The sequence below is a fragment of the Panulirus ornatus genome, chromosome 68, assembly GCF_036320965.1.
Source record: "Panulirus ornatus isolate Po-2019 chromosome 68, ASM3632096v1, whole genome shotgun sequence".
Taxonomy (NCBI): Eukaryota; Metazoa; Arthropoda; class Malacostraca; order Decapoda; family Palinuridae; genus Panulirus; species Panulirus ornatus.
This window is the reverse complement of record NC_092291.1, coordinates 16,927,464-16,947,651: the sequence shown is the minus strand read 5'-3', so window position 1 is coordinate 16,947,651 and position 20,188 is coordinate 16,927,464. Positions and strand designations below refer to the sequence as shown.

General features: G+C 43.9%; 1 protein-coding gene across 1 annotated transcript in view; it reads right to left on the bottom strand.

Moving 5' to 3' along the window:
* The window catches only part of Lar (tyrosine-protein phosphatase Lar), a 704,213-nt gene that overhangs the window by 164,270 nt on the left and 519,755 nt on the right, over nucleotides 1–20,188 (bottom strand). The window contains exons 7-8 of the mRNA XM_071659561.1: nucleotides 19,879–20,020; nucleotides 131–232 (exon numbers count right to left, since the gene is read on the bottom strand). Of these exons, the coding sequence (XP_071515662.1) occupies nucleotides 131–232; nucleotides 19,879–20,020 (244 nt within the window). The remainder of the gene's footprint in view (nucleotides 1–130; nucleotides 233–19,878; nucleotides 20,021–20,188) is intronic.

Sequence of the window (20,188 nt, the reverse complement as noted above, 5' to 3'; positions counted from 1 at the left end):
TGAATGGTGCTAACCATTATACCAACGGAGGCCTGAGGTGTGTGTGTGTGTGTGTGTGTGTGTGTGTGTGTGTGTGTGTGTGTGTGTGTGTGTGTGTGTGTGTGAGCGAGGGGGGTAAGGCGTCCCTCACCTGTCTCTCCCGTGGTGACTATGGCTGGCTCGGAGGGCGGGCCGCGACCGATCTTGTTAACGGCCAGCACAATGAACTCGTACTCCGTGAAGGGCGTCAGGTCTGCGGGAGAAAGATAAAAGATAAAAAAGCGCTATTACCTACTACCCTGCAGTAAGACTATGACCCATTATCTGCAGTAAGACTATTACCTATTACCCTGCAGTAAGACTATGACCCATTATCTGCAGTAAGCCTAATACCTATTATCTGCAGTAAGACTATTACCTACTATCCTGCAGTAAGACTATTACCCATTATCTGCAGTAAGACTATTACCTATTACCCTGCAGTAAGACTATGACCCATTATCTGCAGTAATCCCATAGCCTATTATCTACAGTGGGCCTATTGCTTATCATATCTGCAGTAAGCCAATTACCTATTATCTGCAGTGGGCCTATTACCTATTATCTGCAGTAAGACCATTACCTATTACCCTGCAGTAAGCCTATAGCCTATTATCTACAGTGGGCCTATTGCCTATTATCTGCAGTGGGCTTATTACCTGCAGGGGGTGGGGCCTATTTTCATGCAGTCTGTCACTTACCTACGTCATGAAGATCAGTTTATGTAACGTTGCCATGTGACCTGTAGCCTCACTCCCTGTTACTTGTAAGGTTACCAGTAAGATCAAAACTTTTTCTGGTAAGGTGACATTCGAATTCCAGCAAGTTACCATCGGTTAAATCCAGTTACCGACTTACCCGTTACTTGTTACTTCCAGTTAACGTCCTACCCCGTGACTTGTTACTTCTAGTTACCGTCTTACCCCGTTACTTGTGATCATCCGTAAACGTAACATCGGGTCAATTCCAGTTACCAACTTACCTGTTGCTGACTGTAACCCACAAGCTTCCAGAAGCCAATAGTTCACACACAAAAAAAAAGACAGAAAGAAAAACAAACAACACGCCAGCGGTGCAAATCCTAATTCCGCCAGCGCTCAACGGCTGACGGACAACATTCCTGACTACCGTAATGGCCAGCGAATATAAAGCACAGATAATACTTTCTTTTATATATATATATATATATATATATATATATATATATATATATATATATATATATATATATATCCCTGGGGATAGGGGAGAAAGAATACTTCCCACGTATTCCCTGCGTGTCGTAGAAGGCGACTAAAAGGGGAGGGAGCGGGGGGCTGGAAATCCTCCCCTCTCAATTTTTTTTTTTAATTTTCCAAAAGAAGGAACAGAAAAGGGGGCCAGGTGAGGATATTCCCTCAATGGCCCAGTCCTCTGTTCTTAACGCTACCTCGCTAACGCGGGAAATGGCGAATAGTTTGAAAAAAAAAATATTATATATATATATATATATATATATATATATATATATATATATATATATATATATATATATATATTCACTTTCTACTCCATTTTTTCAAATACATTTCCCTTATGGGTACTTCGGCTAATTTTCCTTTCCCGGTCTTCCAGAAACTTTCTCAAACTTGGGAAAATAAAAAAAGTTCACCTGAAGAGCTGTGGAGAAAAAAAAAATATACAGAATAAACTTTTTGTAAAACTAACTGTGCGGTGGTGTGTGTGTGTGTTAACTGTGAACTGTGGCGCGATGCTAAGTTAACTGTGAACTGTGACGCGATGCTAAGTTAACCGTGAACTGTGACGCGATGCTAAGTTAACTGTGAACTGTGACGCGATGCTAAGTTAACTGTGAACTGTGGCGCGATGCTAAGTTAACTGTGAACTGTGACGCGATGCTAAGTTAACCGCGAACTGTGACGCGATGCTAAGTTAACTGTGACACGATGCTAAGTTAACCGTGAACTGTGACGCGATGCTAACTATAACCGTGAACTGTGACGCGATGCTAAGTTAACTGTGAACTGTGACGCGATGCTAAGTTAACCGTGAACTGTGACGCGAATGTGACGCGATGAAAAAGGATTCAACCAATCACCTGCGTGAGTGATTGGCACAACCAACCCGCTCGGGGGAAAACTGGCTTTGTTAAATCACAGTGCGCGCGCGCGTCGGGCTTAGACCAATCTCAGTGGACGAAACCCGCTTAGCGAATCACCGTACCGTGGAGTGGATCGACCCCATACGCACAACCCCAGACAGACAGGACTGGCTAATCAAAGCGCGAAGGCTGGGTTCAACCAGGATAAGTAAGTCACTAATCCTTCTATTAACTGCAGTACAAATGCCTCGGCTTCGCCAATCCCAGAGGCAGTTACGGCTTCGCCAATCCCAGAGGCAGTTACGGCCAGTCAATCATAACTCAAACAAGGTCCCTCCTCTCCCGTCTTACATACATGAATTAATCGACAGAGTAACAGCGCGTCGAATACTTAAACGTCCAAAGCCGTCGAAGTTTTTAATTATCAAACACAAATCCTTCGATCGCTGGATCGAAGCTTATATATATATATATATATATATATATATATATATATATATATATATATATATATATATATATATATATATATATTTTTTTTTAATTTTTTTTAAACTATTCGCCATTTCCCGCATTAGTGAGGTAGCATTAAGAACAGAGGACTGGGCCTTTGGGGGAATACCCTCACCTGGCCCAATTCTCTGTTCCTTCTTTTGGAAAATTAAAAAAAAAAAAAAATGAGAGGGGAGGATTTCCAGCCCCCCCGCTCCCTCCCCTTTTAGTCGCCTTCTACGACACGCAGGGAATACGTGGGAAGTATTCTTAATCCCCTATCCCCAGGGATATATATATATATATATATATATATATATATATATATATATATATATATATTGACTCGAGAAGACAGAGAGAGAGGCTGGTAGACAGGCGGCAAGGTCTTACCGACAGCTGCCCGTCCAAAATATTCAGAGGATCACACTCTACATTTGAAACGACATCCTTACACACCAAAAGGCCATCATTTGGCTTCTACCAATATTTGAACACGTCACCAGGTAGTCCCAGCGTGATTATATGGCTTCACAAGAAAATAAAATCATACGAACACGAAAAAAAGTTTTGATCCAACACTCGAGGGTGGGTCAAGACAGAGAGGGCGTGTCGCCAAAGGCTCTCTCTCTCCCCCACCCTCATTCATGTTTAATGGTCGGGACAGACCCACGCACACACGGCTGTGTGTCGAACGAGCGTAACGTTATTAATCCAAGTAGTGTGTCAACACTGGGGCTCATCCAACACCCTTCCCCCCCCTCTTTTTCAGCTGTTGGTATAACTTACGTTTTCCTCTGTTCTCCGTACAATCTAGGCGGGCCTTTTCTTTTTTTATCGTGCCCCATGGTAATCACCAGGTCTTCCTCGGGTCTCCATCTTGAACGCTGTTTATCAAACGCCAGCCTCGTCTTTGAGGGACACAGCGCGGCAAATAAGACCGAAATATTAGCTTACATTACCGGAGAGTTTTAGTCGAACGTCTAGTGGTATTGACTCGCCTCCTTCATCTCCCTCAGTTCTCTTTCATCTCCCTTCCTCCTCCACAAACCACGCGCCTCCCTAAACCCCTGATCCTCCTCCTCCTCCACCTCCTCTCCCTAATCTTCCTCATCTTTATCAAGTCAATCCTCGACCAAATATGACTGATATAATCTAATCTTTACGTAGTAAGTCTTCAATTCATTATACCAGCTGCATCCTTGGATTAATGTGACATACGTAGCAAGTTTCCTTAACCCTTGCGCTACCAAGCGAACGTGGGAAACAACGAACAAGCGTGCGTCCAAATACATCCAATCTTAACTCGACCGTCTAATTATTCTAATTACATCAGTCCTTCGCCTAGTCCTAACATCTGCAATCTACTAAATTCTTTACCACGTCGGAGGTTATGATTGGCTGATGACTGGCGTCTGATGATTGGGTCTCACGCAATGCGAGTCATTATGACGTCAACAAACATAAAGTTTGTGAGCTGGCTCCTTCATATGTATATATATACATATATTACGAAGTAATCATCCGCAATGATACAATGAACCGACATCAGGGACATCATAAAATGGGCATTACGTAAGCCAATCACAGAGGGTTTAATACCATTAGCTATTTTCAGAAGCTAAAACTCTTTAAAAACTTATACCGTTAGCTTTTAAAAGAGAGTGACACTGCAATTTAAGGTTCTCATACTTCACATAACAAACTCCTATGCTAATCTTACTCTGTAAGACATTAATTATATCCACTCTTAAAAAAAGGGAGAAGTTAATAGAGTAATTAAGGAGTCATTTTTCGCAAAGATGTGTCATACGCCAGACGAGCCGAGGCTGTTGCAACGGCCCCGAGCGTTTCCCGTTCACTGATTGGCGCGCGGCCCCACGATGCCCGCCCTCTGATTGGCTTTAAGCCGCCGCATGATTCCCGCCTTCTGATTGGCTTTAAACAGTTTTCCTTCACTTTCTCTCCCCTTCCTACAGAAGTAAGACGTTAATTACTGTAATAAACCTATTCAACGCGGTAATTTCAAACCACTTTAAAAACCGGGTATTTCCAGTATAGTCTAGTCTCCCTAGGGAGTATGGAAGACCGACATATTGGTGTAGACTTCGAACAAGACCTGACGGAGACGCACTTTCATTTGAAACGACTACATAACTAAAAAGTCCTTAGCAGGTTCACAAGCTTAGGTTGGCAGACCTCCCTCCCTTGCCTACAAAGCTTCGAAAACCAATGTGTGCAAAATAAAACCTTGATAAGGGTCATTACAGGCTACAAAACCCCCAAAAGTATGACTTTTGGCTATAAAACCATAATCATAGGATGCAAAAACCCTCGAAAACCATAATAAACACACACACCTTCTCTTGACTCATCATCATTTCAAGCTATGAAATCTCGAAAACCATAATTACAGGCCACTAAACATCGAAAACAATCAATCCGGCTCATCCATTCAAATAGATCTAAGGGGTTTAAGGTAGGCAGGTTCCCCTCCGGAGGCTCCGTCGTACGAGATGGCGCACTCGACTCCATAGCCACCACAATGGTTAAGACAACCCCGTGTTGCCTAGCCCAAACCCGAAGAAATGCACAGCATTAACAACAACAACAATAATAAGTATTCTATCATAATTATCTTAAAAAAAAAAATGTATACAAATAATTCTCGTTTCTGCCAAGTATATATAAGTAATTCTTTAAGGTATAATACTATCCAACAGAAGACAAGGATAAAACCTTCGTCAAAAGTACTTAAACCTCTTAAGTTAACGTAGGCGCATGGTGAGTGGCTCCAAACTGGCGAACCAGCGGACGAATTAGCCAACCTCTCCATCAGATCCCTTAGCGTCTCTTGGGGGAGGGAGCACACGGGGGAGGAAATGACACACATAGAACCGACTCCCGGGGGGAAAACACACCAGCCACAAAAAAAAATTTGCCATCGGGAAAAAATGGTGAATTTCAGTCGATTCTGGGACGGTTGGAACATGGGGAGGGGGAGGGAAAAAAATAAAGGCACTGCTGAAAGAAAAGAAGACAAAAAAAGAAAAAAAGAGGGGGGAGGGAGTGAAAGAAGAGTACGTCAACACACACACACACACACACACACACACACACACACACACACACACACACAATCACAAAGAGCTTATAGATAGATATTTACCAGTGAGGGACGACAATGGGAGAGGGGATTCCGCAAATATCATAAAAGAGAAGAAAGAAAAAAAAATAATCTTCTTGATCGTATTTTCATCAGGAAATAATTGCTACAAGGAAGATGAGATGATGAGACAGATGCAGGCATAGACGAAGTGACGCAAATACCAAAATGAGTTCCAGGAACTGGCGAGTCAGGGAGACGTGGAATTTAGTCCGCTTCCAGGACGACTGGAAACCCCTTTTGTCTGTAAGATAAAATAAGGGTCATATGGAGTCAATACTTTGCCGAGTGGGAAATACACAGTGCGAAGAGGAAATATCCGCGTTAGATTATGGAAATGATTCAGTCTCACCGAGAGCAGGAGCTGCAATAAGAGTGGAGCAGATTGGAAAAGATCAGCGGAAAGTGAAAAATGGCGAGGCAGCAGGTGCGAACCTGGCGGCGCAAGTGGGAGTCATATAAATACTGGCCACTAGGTATGTCCCCCCACACCCCACTCCCTGCAGCCAGGTACTCTCCAACCCCATGCCTCCTCCGCTTGGCTGTCATCAAAGTGAATTCGCTAAGCTGCGTATTATCTTTTGATATACACTATATTCTTTTTTTTTTTTTCCCTTGACTATGAAAGTAATGCATCAAAGTGGGGAGTTTCTTTTCTTTTTAAGTCCCTGTGATTGAAAACGGATTGTTCACAGGCTCGTTTGCGGCAACCATGGGACTATAATGCCTAACCATTAACCACCTCGACTGACTGAGGAAATACATAAGGAGAGCACACACACACACACACACACACACACACACACGAGTATTAAAGTCGTCCAAACAGGGTGTGGGCCAACTAACACCCTCTCGCTACCACAACAATAACACAGATGCAAGACCGAACTCCGTGAAGTACCGCATACATTCTCGTGACGCCACTAAAGGAAGGGGGTTAGCGTGTTCCGAAGACTTTTACGTAAAGACTTCCTGATACATTCCATTCGCTGAACGATGATTTCGACCTGACCTGCGGCAGTCCTTAACCAAACACAGGTTCTCAGGAGGGCCTGCAGGCTGGCTGGACTCACTCCACCATTAAAAGCCAAAAAAGCCCTTGTTGACAGCGCAACATCTTACTCACGACATTTGACAGAGGAGTAAACCCCTAACAAAATGTCATTCGGTTAAGCAAACAGCCACCAGCTCCACCGAACACTCGCTACCAGTGTACACATAAGAAAAGAAAAAAGAATAATAATAATCAAGTTGTCGCGCTTTGTTCGATGAAACAAAAGAAAGTGAACCGAGTCAACAGTGTATTAAAACTTTGTCTTGCTAATTATACCTGGGAGGACATAATGGCTCCCAACGTGTATGTATGTCTCATATATATATATATATATATATATATATATATATATATATATATATATATATATATATATATATATATATATATATCTTTTTTTTTTTTTTTGCTTTGTCGCTGTCTCCCGCGTTTGCGAGGTAGCGCAAGGAAACAGACGAAAGAAATGGCCCAACCCACCCCCATACACATGTATATACATACGTCCACACACGCGCATATATATATATATATATATATATATATATATATATATATATATATATATATATATATATATATATATATATATATATATGAAGCATTTTAAGGAGTATCTACGCGAGTTATATTAAATATATATATATATATATATATATATATATATATATATATATATATATATATATATATATATATATATATATAGTACGTACTTACATGGACACACTTGTTTATAAGAACACGACCATCTCCAGCCCAGCATATTCTTGCTCTGCCAATCGACGAATAAAGTTCGAAGAAAACTGGCAACTGAATGAAGCCCGGGAGAGTCAGTCTCGGGGCGAATCGATATCTGCCCAGTGACTACAGACATCACCTTATTATCTAACTTGACGATGAAACAAAGACATATAAGTTAAATGATTCTGTGAAACAATGTTCGTGATTAAACCATAGAATTTCTTACAAATGGCTGAAACAATGTTCGTGATTAAACCAGAGAATTTCTTACAAAATGGTAGCTTCCACTGTGATTGAATATGGCCAAAGAATTTAATGTAAATGAAGCCTCGATGATCAAATGTAGGTAAGAGAGTTTCGTCCGAGGCGTCCTGTGAAACTTCACCTCTCGATGCCCAAAGCCTATTCACACGACCGCAGGGCGATTAAATAATCAGCACCATAGAGACTGGTCATAGAAACCGTCAGGCAATCATGTACTTAAAATCTGGAACGGCTATGGATTGATCCGGTTATCTGACAGTCATCCAACCACTCAACAGATGGCAGCACCTTCCGAGTTTTATGCAATACTGAAGAAAATGCATTTTCTTTGGTTCATGCGGCACTAAAGAAAATGCATTTTCTTTGGTTCATGCGGCACTAAAGAAAATGCATTTTCTTAGTTTTATGCAATACTGAAGAAAATGCATTTTCTTAGTTTTATGCAATACTGAAGAAAATGCATTTTCTTTGGTTCATGCGGCACTAAAGAAAATGCATTTTCTTAGTTTTATGCAATACTGAAGAAAATGCATTTTCTTAGTTTTATGCAATACTGAAGAAAATGCATTTTCTTAGTTTTATGCAATACTGAAGAAAATGCATTTTCTTTGGTTCATGCGGCACTAAAGAAAATGCATTTTCTTTGGTTCATGCGGCACTAAAGAAAATGCATTTTCTTAGTTTTATGCAATACTGAAGAAAATGCATTTTCTTAGTTTTATGCAATACTGAAGAAAATGCATTTTCTTTGGTTCATGCGGCACTAAAGAAAATGCATTTTCTTAGTTTTATGCAATACTGAAGAAAATGCATTTTCTTAGTTTTATGCAATACTGAAGAAAATGCATTTTCTTAGTTTTATGCAATACTGAAGAAAATGCATTTTCGTTGGTTTGTGCAACACTGAAGAAAATGCATTTTCTTAGTTTTATGCAATACTGAAGAAAATGCATTTTCTTTGGTTCATGCGGCACTAAAGAAAATGCATTTTCCTAGTTTTATGCAATACTGAAGAAAATGCATTTTCTTTGGTTCATGCGGCACTAAAGAAAATGCATTTTCTTTGGTTCATGCGGCACTAAAGAAAATGCATTTTCTTTGGTTCATGCGGCACTAAAGAAAATGCATTTTCTTAGTTTTATGCAATACTGAAGAAAATGCATTTTCTTAGTTTTATGCAATACTGAAGAAAATGCATTTTCTTTGGTTCATGCGGCACTAAAGAAAATGCATTTTCTTAGTTTTATGCAATACTGAAGAAAATGCATTTTCTTTGGTTCATGCGGCACTAAAGAAAATGCATTTTCTTTGGTTCATGCGGCACTAAAGAAAATGCATTTTCTTAGTTTTATGCAATACTGAAGAAAATGCATTTTCTTTGGTTCATGCGGCACTAAAGAAAATGCATTTTCTTTGGTTCATGCGGCACTAAAGAAAATGCATTTTCTTAGTTTTATGCAATACTGAAGAAAATGCATTTTCTTAGTTTTATGCAATACTGAAGAAAATGCATTTTCTTAGTTTTATGCAATACTGAAGAAAATGCATTTTCTTAGTTTTATGCAATACTGAAGAAAATGCATTTTCTTTGGTTCATGCGGCACTAAAGAAAATGCATTTTCTTAGTTTTATGCAATACTGAAGAAAATGCATTTTCTTAGTTTTATGCAATACTGAAGAAAATGCATTTTCTTAGTTTTATGCAATACTGAAGAAAATGCATTTTCTTAGTTTTATGCAATACTGAAGAAAATGCATTTTCTTAGTTTTATGCAATACTGAAGAAAATGCATTTTCTTAGTTTTATGCAATACTGAAGAAAATGCATTTTCTTTGGTTCATGCGGCACTAAAGAAAATGCATTTTCTTTGGTTCATGCGGCACTAAAGAAAATGCATTTTCTTAGTTTTATGCAATACTGAAGAAAATGCATTTTCTTAGTTTTATGCAATACTGAAGAAAATGCATTTTCTTAGTTTTATGCAATACTGAAGAAAATGCATTTTCTTAGTTTTATGCAATACTGAAGAAAATGCATTTTCTTAGTTTTATGCAATACTGAAGAAAATGCATTTTCTTAGTTTTATGCAATACTGAAGAAAATGCATTTTCTTAGTTTTATGCAATACTGAAGAAAATGCATTTTCTTAGTTTTATGCAATACTGAAGAAAATGCATTTTCTTAGTTTTATGCAATACTGAAGAAAATGCATTTTCTTAGTTTTATGCAATACTGAAGAAAATGCATTTTCTTAGTTTTATGCAATACTGAAGAAAATGCATTTTCTTTGGTTCATGCGGCACTAAAGAAAATGCATTTTCTTTGGTTCATGCGGCACTAAAGAAAATGTATTTTCTTTGGTTTATACAATACCGAAGAAAATGCATTTTCGTTGGTTTGTGCAACACTGAAGAAAATGCATTTTCTTAGTTTTATGCAATACTGAAGAAAATGCATTTTCTTTGGTTCATGCGGCACTAAAGAAAATGCATTTTCTTTGGTTCATGCGGCACTAAAGAAAATGCATTTTCTTTGGTTCATGCGGCACTAAAGAAAATGCATTTTCTTAGTTTTATGCAATACTGAAGAAAATGCATTTTCTTTGGTTCATGCGGCACTAAAGAAAATGCATTTTCTTTGGTTCATGCGGCACTAAAGAAAATGCATTTTCTTTGGTTCATGCGGCACTAAAGAAAATGCATTTTCTTTGGTTCATGCGGCACTAAAGAAAATGCATTTTCGTTGGTTTGTGCAACACTGAAGAAAATGCATTTTCTTAGTTTTATGCAATACTGAAGAAAATGCATTTTCTTTGGTTCATGCGGCACTAAAGAAAATGCATTTTCCTAGGTTTATGCAACACTCGACATATATGTTGGTGGACTGTCATCCCTGTTGCACGACACCGCCAGCATGAGTTCCGGCCCTGGTTGTCACTCATACGTAATAAGAATCGCCAGTAACTAGAAGGGTTGAGGCAGCGGACTGTTGGGGGAGAGAGAGAGAGAGAGAGAGAGAGAGAGAGAGAGAGAGAGAGAGAGAGAGAGAGAGAGAGAGAGAGAGAGAGTAAAATGGGTCTTACTCGCTGTCGTTGGCAGGAGTTTTGAACTAGTCATCTGGCCCTCGAGCAAGACGGTATGTTCTCCTTGGGAACCGGATGACCTGGTCTTTTAACCCGACACTCACGGATCAGGTCAAAGACAAGGCCAATCCTACCCAAGGATCGTAGTACCGACGGGGTCAAGGTAGCGTCGTACGGTAGGAGTTAAAAGTCTGGAGAAATCGGGTTTGTCGTAAGACTTTGATATAAATTACTTTAGAATAATATCTGATTTCATCCTCCTTCAACAGCCTGCAGTGGCAGTCAGCGCTGCCCAACACTCCGACACGAGATTATCAGAAACATTTACGATCCAAACACGAGGAAGAAAAAAATATTCCAAGGAATCGCTATATATGAACAGGTACGAAGTGGCAACCATATCTGTCCTCAGGCTGGCGACAGTGGATACGAGGACTGAACTTGGTCGCCATCGAGAGCCGTTGCAGACGAGAGAGAGAGAGAGAGAGAGAGAGAGAGAGAGAGAGAGAGAGAGAGACAGACAGACAGAGAGAGAGAGACAGAGAGAGAGAGAGAGAGAGAGAGAGAGAGAGAGAGAGAGAGAGAGAGAGAGAGAGAGAGAGAGGGGGGGGGGAAGCGCGCGCCCTTCCAATACAGGACGTAAGGTCTACGTAAGGCATGGCTTATTGTTGCTCACGATCGTATGCGAGGTTCATACGACGAGGCTTCCCTCACCCGCGATGTCACAGCACCATCGAAGGGCGTTCACTGCTTTGCGCCAGTGCCGTGAGGCTCGCTGCCGGTGACCACCGTCGAATTTCTAAAGAAAAAAAGGCCTGATATGAAGCAATAGTTCCTCTGGACCATACGTCTATATGTGTGTGTGTGAGAGAGAGAGAGAGAGAGAGAGAGAGAGAGAGAGAGAGAGAGAGAGAGAGAGAGAGAGAGAAGGTGTATAACATTAGCCCGCCCCCCCTTAAAAAGAATAAAAAAGACCAAATAGACCATGTTCTAAGCCGCTGCGGCGCTGGTCAAAACCGCAAGGAAATAAAAGAAGAAGGAGGAGGAGAAGTCATCCGGGGAAAGTGGCCAACGAGGACTCTTGAACAAGCCTTCATATTTCGTCTCGGAGGAGAACATCTGGGTCATTCCGAGGCAGCCGCGCCACCCTTTAAATTCTCAGATAGCCACATCAGCCGCTGCTCTGTTATCTCCGGCCCGCCACCACCACCGCCGCCAACTTCTCAAAACTCCACACTAAACTCCTCCACATGTCCAAGCTTAGGATATGACGCCGGAGGGGGGGGGGAAACGCGTCTCCTCAAATGGCGAATTATGTATGCTGTCCTTTTCAGCAGCTTATATCTTCTTTACGGAAGCTCGGTGTCTACCACGCCTTTACGAAACTAAAATACGGTTGCTCATCAAACTGGGGTTCTGGAAGCCATTTCCAACGTCGAAATGTTTACAGTCGACCTACCCAACAAGGAACCGAGTACAACCGGTCTTTCTTTTTCGACTGCAAAATTCTCCCCGGCGTCCTTTTCCAACGCTCTCTACTTACCCCTGTTGAGTGTAATAGTCAGTGTGGACGCCCGCTGTTGCTCTGTGTGCGTGTGTCTGACGAGAGCACCAACGACGCAGTGCGCTAGCAAGTGAACATCGTCTCACCGTCTTTGCTGAAGACAATCGGGCCCTCAGCCGCACCGCAAGCGGCGGTGCGGCTCAGAGTATGGCCGCCCCTTGGACGGAGCCGCCTCCCTTGCGTTTCTCTGTTATTCCGGGAAACACATCGCAATACGTCTTCCTCATCGGCGACTTACGGAGAAGCAAACAAGAAATATATTCTTTGTCATAAACGTGTGGAAACGGGGCAATAAATCCTTCGCTCGCTGTCGATTGCTTTGAACGCGTTTGAAAAATTCATATTTCTTGCCAACAGCTCAAAGAAAAAAGGGGGTATACAACATCGGCACCATTCTCTTCAAAACAGTAAAAGACGATTTCATTAATTATTAAGACTGCAATTTTCTTCTGGCTAAGCTACGAGTTACGTACGCGATTCGTCTTCCTCTTGTCCCTGAATATTTCATGCGAGAGCCACGTCTATGAGGAGGACATGGCACGGCCAGCGAGCGAGACGCCTGTCTGGGTAGGCTGGAGGTTCGCTGGCCACCACGGCGGCGGAAGAGGCGGCGGCGGGAGACCCCTGGCGCAAGGCGAACAGTGGACCCCTCCACTTGCCAAGCTCCACCCTGGTGATCTACACCGCCTATTTCCGCATCCAACATCGTGATCCACTCCACCCAACTCCCTCCTGGTAATCCACTCCACCAGACTCCACCCTGGTTCTTCCAGCCCAGGTCTTTCAATCTCTACCATGCCATTCAATATAATTTTTGGCTCTATTGTTCCCGTCGACAAAACGGGAAATAAAACTTCACAAATGAAAAGAATCAGCCATAAAATCTGACTTCACTCTCAGAAACCTCCAAAGCGCATTCAAAGTCTAAGGCTGTCAAGTGGAAAAAAAATATTAAATACAGTACATGATATAAATATCACATAAAAAAAAAAGATCTTGAAACCTCAAGTCTTACGAATTCTAGGTGAGTCGTACCGTATTCTGCAGAAGCAAATATACTCTACGTAAAAAGTATACTTGAGAATACTTACAGATTTCAGTGTTTATCTAGTTTCATAAACGACAAAAAAAAAGGTACAAATACATAATTTCTTTATATTTCTCTGTAATCATGACACCACACAGCTAGTGAGTATTTTTCTTGATGCCATCAGTTTTGGAGATGATACTGCATCTTAATGATAATATATGAATGTTGTTCGCCATGGGCTACTACCACAGCAGAGGTTTGCAACGATGCTCAAGACGAGTGACACCTGCTGGAGATTTACCTCACAGTGGCGACGCAAACACCACAGCAGCCGCACATACATTGCTGCACGTACTGCACCCAGCTGCTGCTGCACGTATTGCATCCAGCTGCTGCACGTACTGCACCCAGCTGCTGCTGCACGTACTGCACCCAGCTGCTGCTCCACGTATTGCACCCAGCTGCTGCTGCACGTATTGCACCCAGCTGCTGCTACACGTATTGCACCCAGCTGCTGCTGCACGTACTGCACCCAGCTGCTGCTGCACGTACTGCACCCAGCTGCTGCTGCACGTATTGCACCCAGCTGCTGCTACACGTATTGCACCCAGCTGCTGCTGCACGTACTGCACCCAGCTGCTGCTACACGTATTGCACTCAGCTGCTGAAGATAAAACCCCATACCATCCACGGGGGGCACTACCCTGCTTGAGGTACACCTCAAAACCTACACAGGACTAACACCTAGCTTGTGGTACATTTCGACCATACCCACCACTCGAGTCATACACCTGGCTAGGGGGGGGGGGGGTTGTTCATACACAGAGGTACACCACCAGGTACAGGGGAGGGTCGAGCGCTACCTCGCACCAGGAAGACTAAGTGGGGGGGGGAAGCAGCTGGTCAAGAAACCTGTTGCAGTTTTTCTTCGAGATAATGATGTGGCTGAAGACCCGCTTCCCTCGGCCTCTCCAGCCATACTCAACAACACAGCTACACCTGACTCATACACCCACACTCTAGGTCTATACACTTGGCCACTACATCCATTCCAGACTTAACGCATCTGAGTACAACCATTCTATATCTAAAGCACTCCTAGAAATAACCATCCCAGATTCATACAACTTGCTGCACTGAGACTGAGCCCTGTAAGGACACTTGTGTACGTGAATGCACCCACACACAAGAAAGATGACACAGCCGTACTCCCTTATCACCCACCAACACTCAGAGGAATCAAGAAACACCTGGGTACAAATACACATGACTAGACCAACACACAGACCCCACACTCACACCTGACCATACACACACGGCAGGGAAATATTTAATTCCAGAGAAAGAGAGAGAGAGAAAAAAATAATACAATCGGAAGGCCATCCACAAGGACGCTGGGAGGACGAGAGTGTGGAGTGAGGAGGAGGGATGAAAGGGGAAGGTAAGAGGCACGTAGTGAGAGAGGGGAGAGGAGAGAGAGAGAGCAAATAAAATAAGGGAAAATAAAAGGGGACATGAGGTGTAAAAAAAAAAAAAAGGAGAGAAGATGGAGCCTTTCAAAATGGAGCAAGACATAGGAGGGAGAGAAGTGAGGGGGAAACAGAACAGGAAGATCCAGGAATGGGAAAAAGGTTTTGAGAGAGAGAGAGAGAGAGAGAGAGAGAGAGAGAGAGAGAGAGAGAGAGAGAGAGAGAGAGAGAGAGAGAGAGAGAGAGATGAGGTACTCGACAGACAAGTGATTATTACTGGGAATTCTCTGCTTATTATAATAACGATGGTCTTCACCGCGAGGGTTTATGGATGCTCCCACCACACACACACACACACACACACACACACACACACACACACACACACAACACTTCCGCGTCCCTCCACAATGGCAGACCCATGAATGAGGACACTCATAATAGAACCACCGTTTACATGAGGTTTCTATTGACTTGGGAGGTAGAAGGAGGAGGAGGAGGAGCAGTTGGGGGGGGAGGAGGAGGAGGAGGAGGAGGAGGAGGAGGAGGAGGAGGAGGAGGAGGAGGAGGGAGGACTCGCACAAAACGCGAGTTGGATGGTTTCTGAACGACAATAGGCAAAAAAAGAAAAAAAAACAAAAAAACAATTCAACCCGATGTAAATGCGTATTGAAAAATGGTCGAGAACTCGGGCGTGTAAATGGCGTAAATATCTCCCACAACCCCGGTTGGAGAGAGAGAGAGAGAGAGAGAGAGAGAGAGAGAGAGAGAGAGAGAGAGAGAGAGAGAGAGAGAGAGAGAGAGAGAGAGAGAGACTACTGGCAGTCTTCGGGAGAGGCTCTTGTACCCTCCTCGCCCTGTCTAGCCAGTTATGGATGAGGTCATACGACCTCCCTCCCTCTTGCCACCGCCACCGCCACATTCCCTAAAACGGGACCGTAACGCCTCCAACCCACACCACATCAAGAGTGACGGGATCTAATTCTGGCTAGGTTTATACAGGTGATGGCATCATCGGGCTGCCGCACACAGGGAGTCGGGTGTCGAGTAGGGGGTGGGGAAAGACACCACTTGTTTGAAAAGGAATACAGAATACAGGGAAATATGTTTCGTCATTATTATGTATCGCTGGCAACTGTACTGCCGATCTAGTCAGCACCAGACCATAAAAGATGGGTTCATGTGTGTGTGTGTGTGTATTACACTTCAGACAGGTCAACTCAGGTGGGTAATGGCGAGGCAGGAGTTTCGTATCTTTCGAGTGCGTGTAAGGATGAGGTACCTCTATCTTAACTGCTACTCGCATACGGTCTTGGGTAAGATGATCCCAGCCAAGGAAGGAAAAAAAAATGGATTAGGTTACGACTGTACTTTGATCTAATCTAATCTAGCCTAGTCGAACGGTGAGGGAGGGGCGGAAGAAGGGAGAATCTTCAGGTGAACACACACACACACACACACACACACTCCCCAAAAGAAACATTTCCAGCCATCAGTCCTTCGTGCCTCTCACATTACCTCCCATCCAGCGTCAGCCTCTCCGTCTCCCGAACCAATTCTCCTCTGCTCCTCGACCATCTTCCTCCTCCCCTTCCCCCTCAACCACCCACCAGCACTCCTCCCCTCCTCCTCCTCCTCCTCTCTCCACTCCCGCGTCAACCCGTCCCAACCCCTACACAAACACACACATACACCCTCCTCCTCCTCCTACCGCCACACACACACACACACACACCTCCTCCTCTCCTCCTACCGCCTCCCAGCACAAACCACAACCTCCATCATTTTAATGCCATAAGAGACGAAAGCGACGTCATCAACTTTAATCCCGGGGAAATGAAAAGGATTACCCTAGGAATAAATTTGGGGTCAGATATACCTCCGACATCATTAGTCGGCTATGAACGCCGGGCCTAGATTAATTTAAAATATGAATAGCTCGGGGCAATACGGCACGAAGCCACGGAGGAGCACTGGTCGGGATTCCTAAACCCTACGGGCAGTTCCAGCACCTCCACTAAGCTAAGAAATCTATATACCGCTGGTTTCGCCTCTTATGACTCCTCTCTCTCTCTCTCTCTCTCTCTCTCTCTCTCTCTCTCTCTCTCTCTCTCTCTCTCTCTCTCCCCGAATCAACCATTTCGTTAAAGAGCCCCGGGTTTCACTGTATAGGTTCAGGAAAGTGAACAGCAATCATCACCCACCAACCACCCCCCAAACCTCGCCCTCACCTCCTCCTGCCTGCTTGCCAGCCAGCCATCCAGCCTCTAGCTATACGTGTTGCAATCCCCCATCCCGCCCCTCACTACCCTAAGGCAACTGTCAGCCTTGTGACATGACCCGTACATCGAGAGAGAGAGAGAGAGAGAGAGAGAGAGAGAGAGAGAGAGAGAGAGAGAGAGAGAGAGAGAGAGAGAGAGTGTGTGTGTGTGTGTGTGTGTGTGTGTGTGTGTGTGTGTAACCAGTGCACATAGAGAAGTAAAGCTGACGCAAACTGCGAAGTAACAGGTTCTCGATGTCAAGTTCCAGGCTTCAAGAAGCAACCCTGTAAATCATAAGCCAACGGAATTACACTCGTGTTTTGCAAAAGACCAAAGATCGCAATTAAAATAAAATAAAGCCTACATTCACATACTAAAATGGACAAGAAAAGAACAAAAAGGGGAAAAAAAACCAGCTTGCAAAAGATTAAGGGAAAGTAAAACAATCACACACACACACACACACACACACACACATACACACACACACACACACACACGTACACACGCAAACACACACACAACAATAACATTACAATGTACGCTGCACATACATACATATACAGCGACATTAAAACCACTTGACGTGTCTCTACTATCGAAGGAGTGACAGGTCCCGATCCGTTATGACTGAGACGGATGAAGGTGAAGAAGAGGCTAGAGCAATAATGAATAAAACAAATAGATGATGGAGAGATATGATAAGGTATACAAAGGAAGAGGAAATGATGCACAAGGAGGAGGAGGAGGAGGAGGATGGACATTGAGAGAGGGAAAGAAGAGGAAGATGGATGCTGGAGGAATACGATCAGAAGCTACGGAAGGAGGAGGAAGGAATAGGAGGAGGAGAAGGAGGAGGAGGAGAGGGAAAGGGGAGGAGAGGAGGAGAACATTATAACCCAGCATGATTTACATCCCAGGATGAAAAGCTCTATTTCCCTCCTCCTCCTCCCGGGGTAAACACGGGCGCCCCCACAAGCTTAGCAGATCATCAATGACTACCACCTCCGTCCAACCTTTCAGTGGCGGGCGGTGTGGTGTACATACCACGGTCGTGGTTAAACCACCTCAACGGTTACCTTTCTACAGACGGGGTGAAAAGTCACCCAAAACCAGCATATGGGTACATGTTAATAATGTTAACCTTATTCTTTTTTTTTTTAACTGAGGCACATTACTGACGTATTTAAATAAAGCCAGAGAGAACATTCTGGTGTATGTGTGTCGCCATCCACCCATCCTCCCCTACCCCCACCCTCAGTCTTGAGAGCCAAGACTGCAAGATTTCACTTCCACGCGGACCATTTACCAATGACATGCAACGCTGATCATCACAAGAGGACGGCTACGAAGTTCCTGGCGCAGCGTAACGGGAGAGCACCTCCCATGTTCTGTCTTTTCCTTCTTCCTTTAACCTTTCCAACTTGGGAGCGAGCGCAAGTCCGCAAACACAGGACCAGTTCAAATTAATCTTTGCCGCATTTTCTATTTCCCGTTTTTTTTTTTCTTTTATTTTTTAAACATTAGATTTTGCTTTGCGCTTTCCACTGAGCGACGACTTTAATTTTCCCTCCGAATGCATGAGGGAGGACGAGGTCCAGCAGGGAGGGTGGCTGGCTTACTGGCTAACCGTTGTATGGATTCGGCGCCACGCAGGAGGGAATCGAACCACGCGAGATATAGATGATAGCAAAATTCCCACATAATAATTATTTTCTAAGTATCATTATCATAGATATACATGCAATTCATGCATTTGAATTCACAAGTGACTATAAATCTATTCTGACTGAAAAAATAAAGTCTGTAAATTTCCTAATGTAAAAGACTCTTTCTCTTCCACCTCCCCCAATCCAAAAATACAGTCCATACAAATCTCCGGGAAACATAAACACACACACACAGACACAGAGACACACACAGAGACACAGACACACACACACACACACACACACACACACACACACACAATCACACACAGACTAAAAATTGCGATCCGCTCCGCAAACATTAAAACAAAAAAATGGACATCAAGGCCAAACGCACTCCGCACACCCACAATATTACTTCCGTACAATTAGACCAGCGTTGTGTAATGTATTACACTCCTCGCTAAAGAGGCGGAGGGGGCTGAGGTGAAGGCTCGGGGAGGAGGAGGAGGAAGGGGGAGGGGAAAGCTATACGTAAACACACTTTGCCACTAATGACGGAAACTTGTTGATGATTCTACCCGCCAGCCAGGTATAAACAAACAAATGCGGCCCCTGCCGCCTGTGCCCCGCGCGAACTACGTAGTCACCTCCAGAGCCTGGGGCGCTGGTACGGGCCCTTCCGCCATTGCCTGCAGACAACCAAAAGCCCCCACCCTCCTCCGTCCCTGGTCATCTTCTCCGTCCCTCCACTCCAGCACAGACGCAGGGAGGAGGAACACACACACACACACACACACACACACACACACACACACACCAGGCCAAGTCTGACCCACTCTCCTGCTCCGTGCCATCAACAACAATGACCCCAGACCGATAACACCCTCCTTCAAACCCCCTCTCCCTCCCCCACCTTCGGTGGTTCTTGAGTTACAGCTCGAGCCACCGGGGTCACACTTCGGGCGCCCCTCACCAACACTCACCTTGAACCTTGACGGCGACGTCCTTGGTGACCAGGCCGAGCGTCGACTGCGCCTGACACGTGTAGTTCGCAGACTCCTGGATGTTCTCCAGCATCAACACGTTCTTCGTGATTAGGTTCTCCGTCAGGTCGATGGCCGGACCCTTAACAGGAGGAGCAAGTTAGTATACACGTCAGGTCACGTGAACAAATTACAGAACTAACCCATTAGTGAAAGTACCCTTAAAAAAAAGGGGGGGGGGGGAAAGGAGGGGGAGAGGGAAAGGCCAAGCCAAGTCGACGTGGGACATTAGTAATCAGGTGAATGTTTT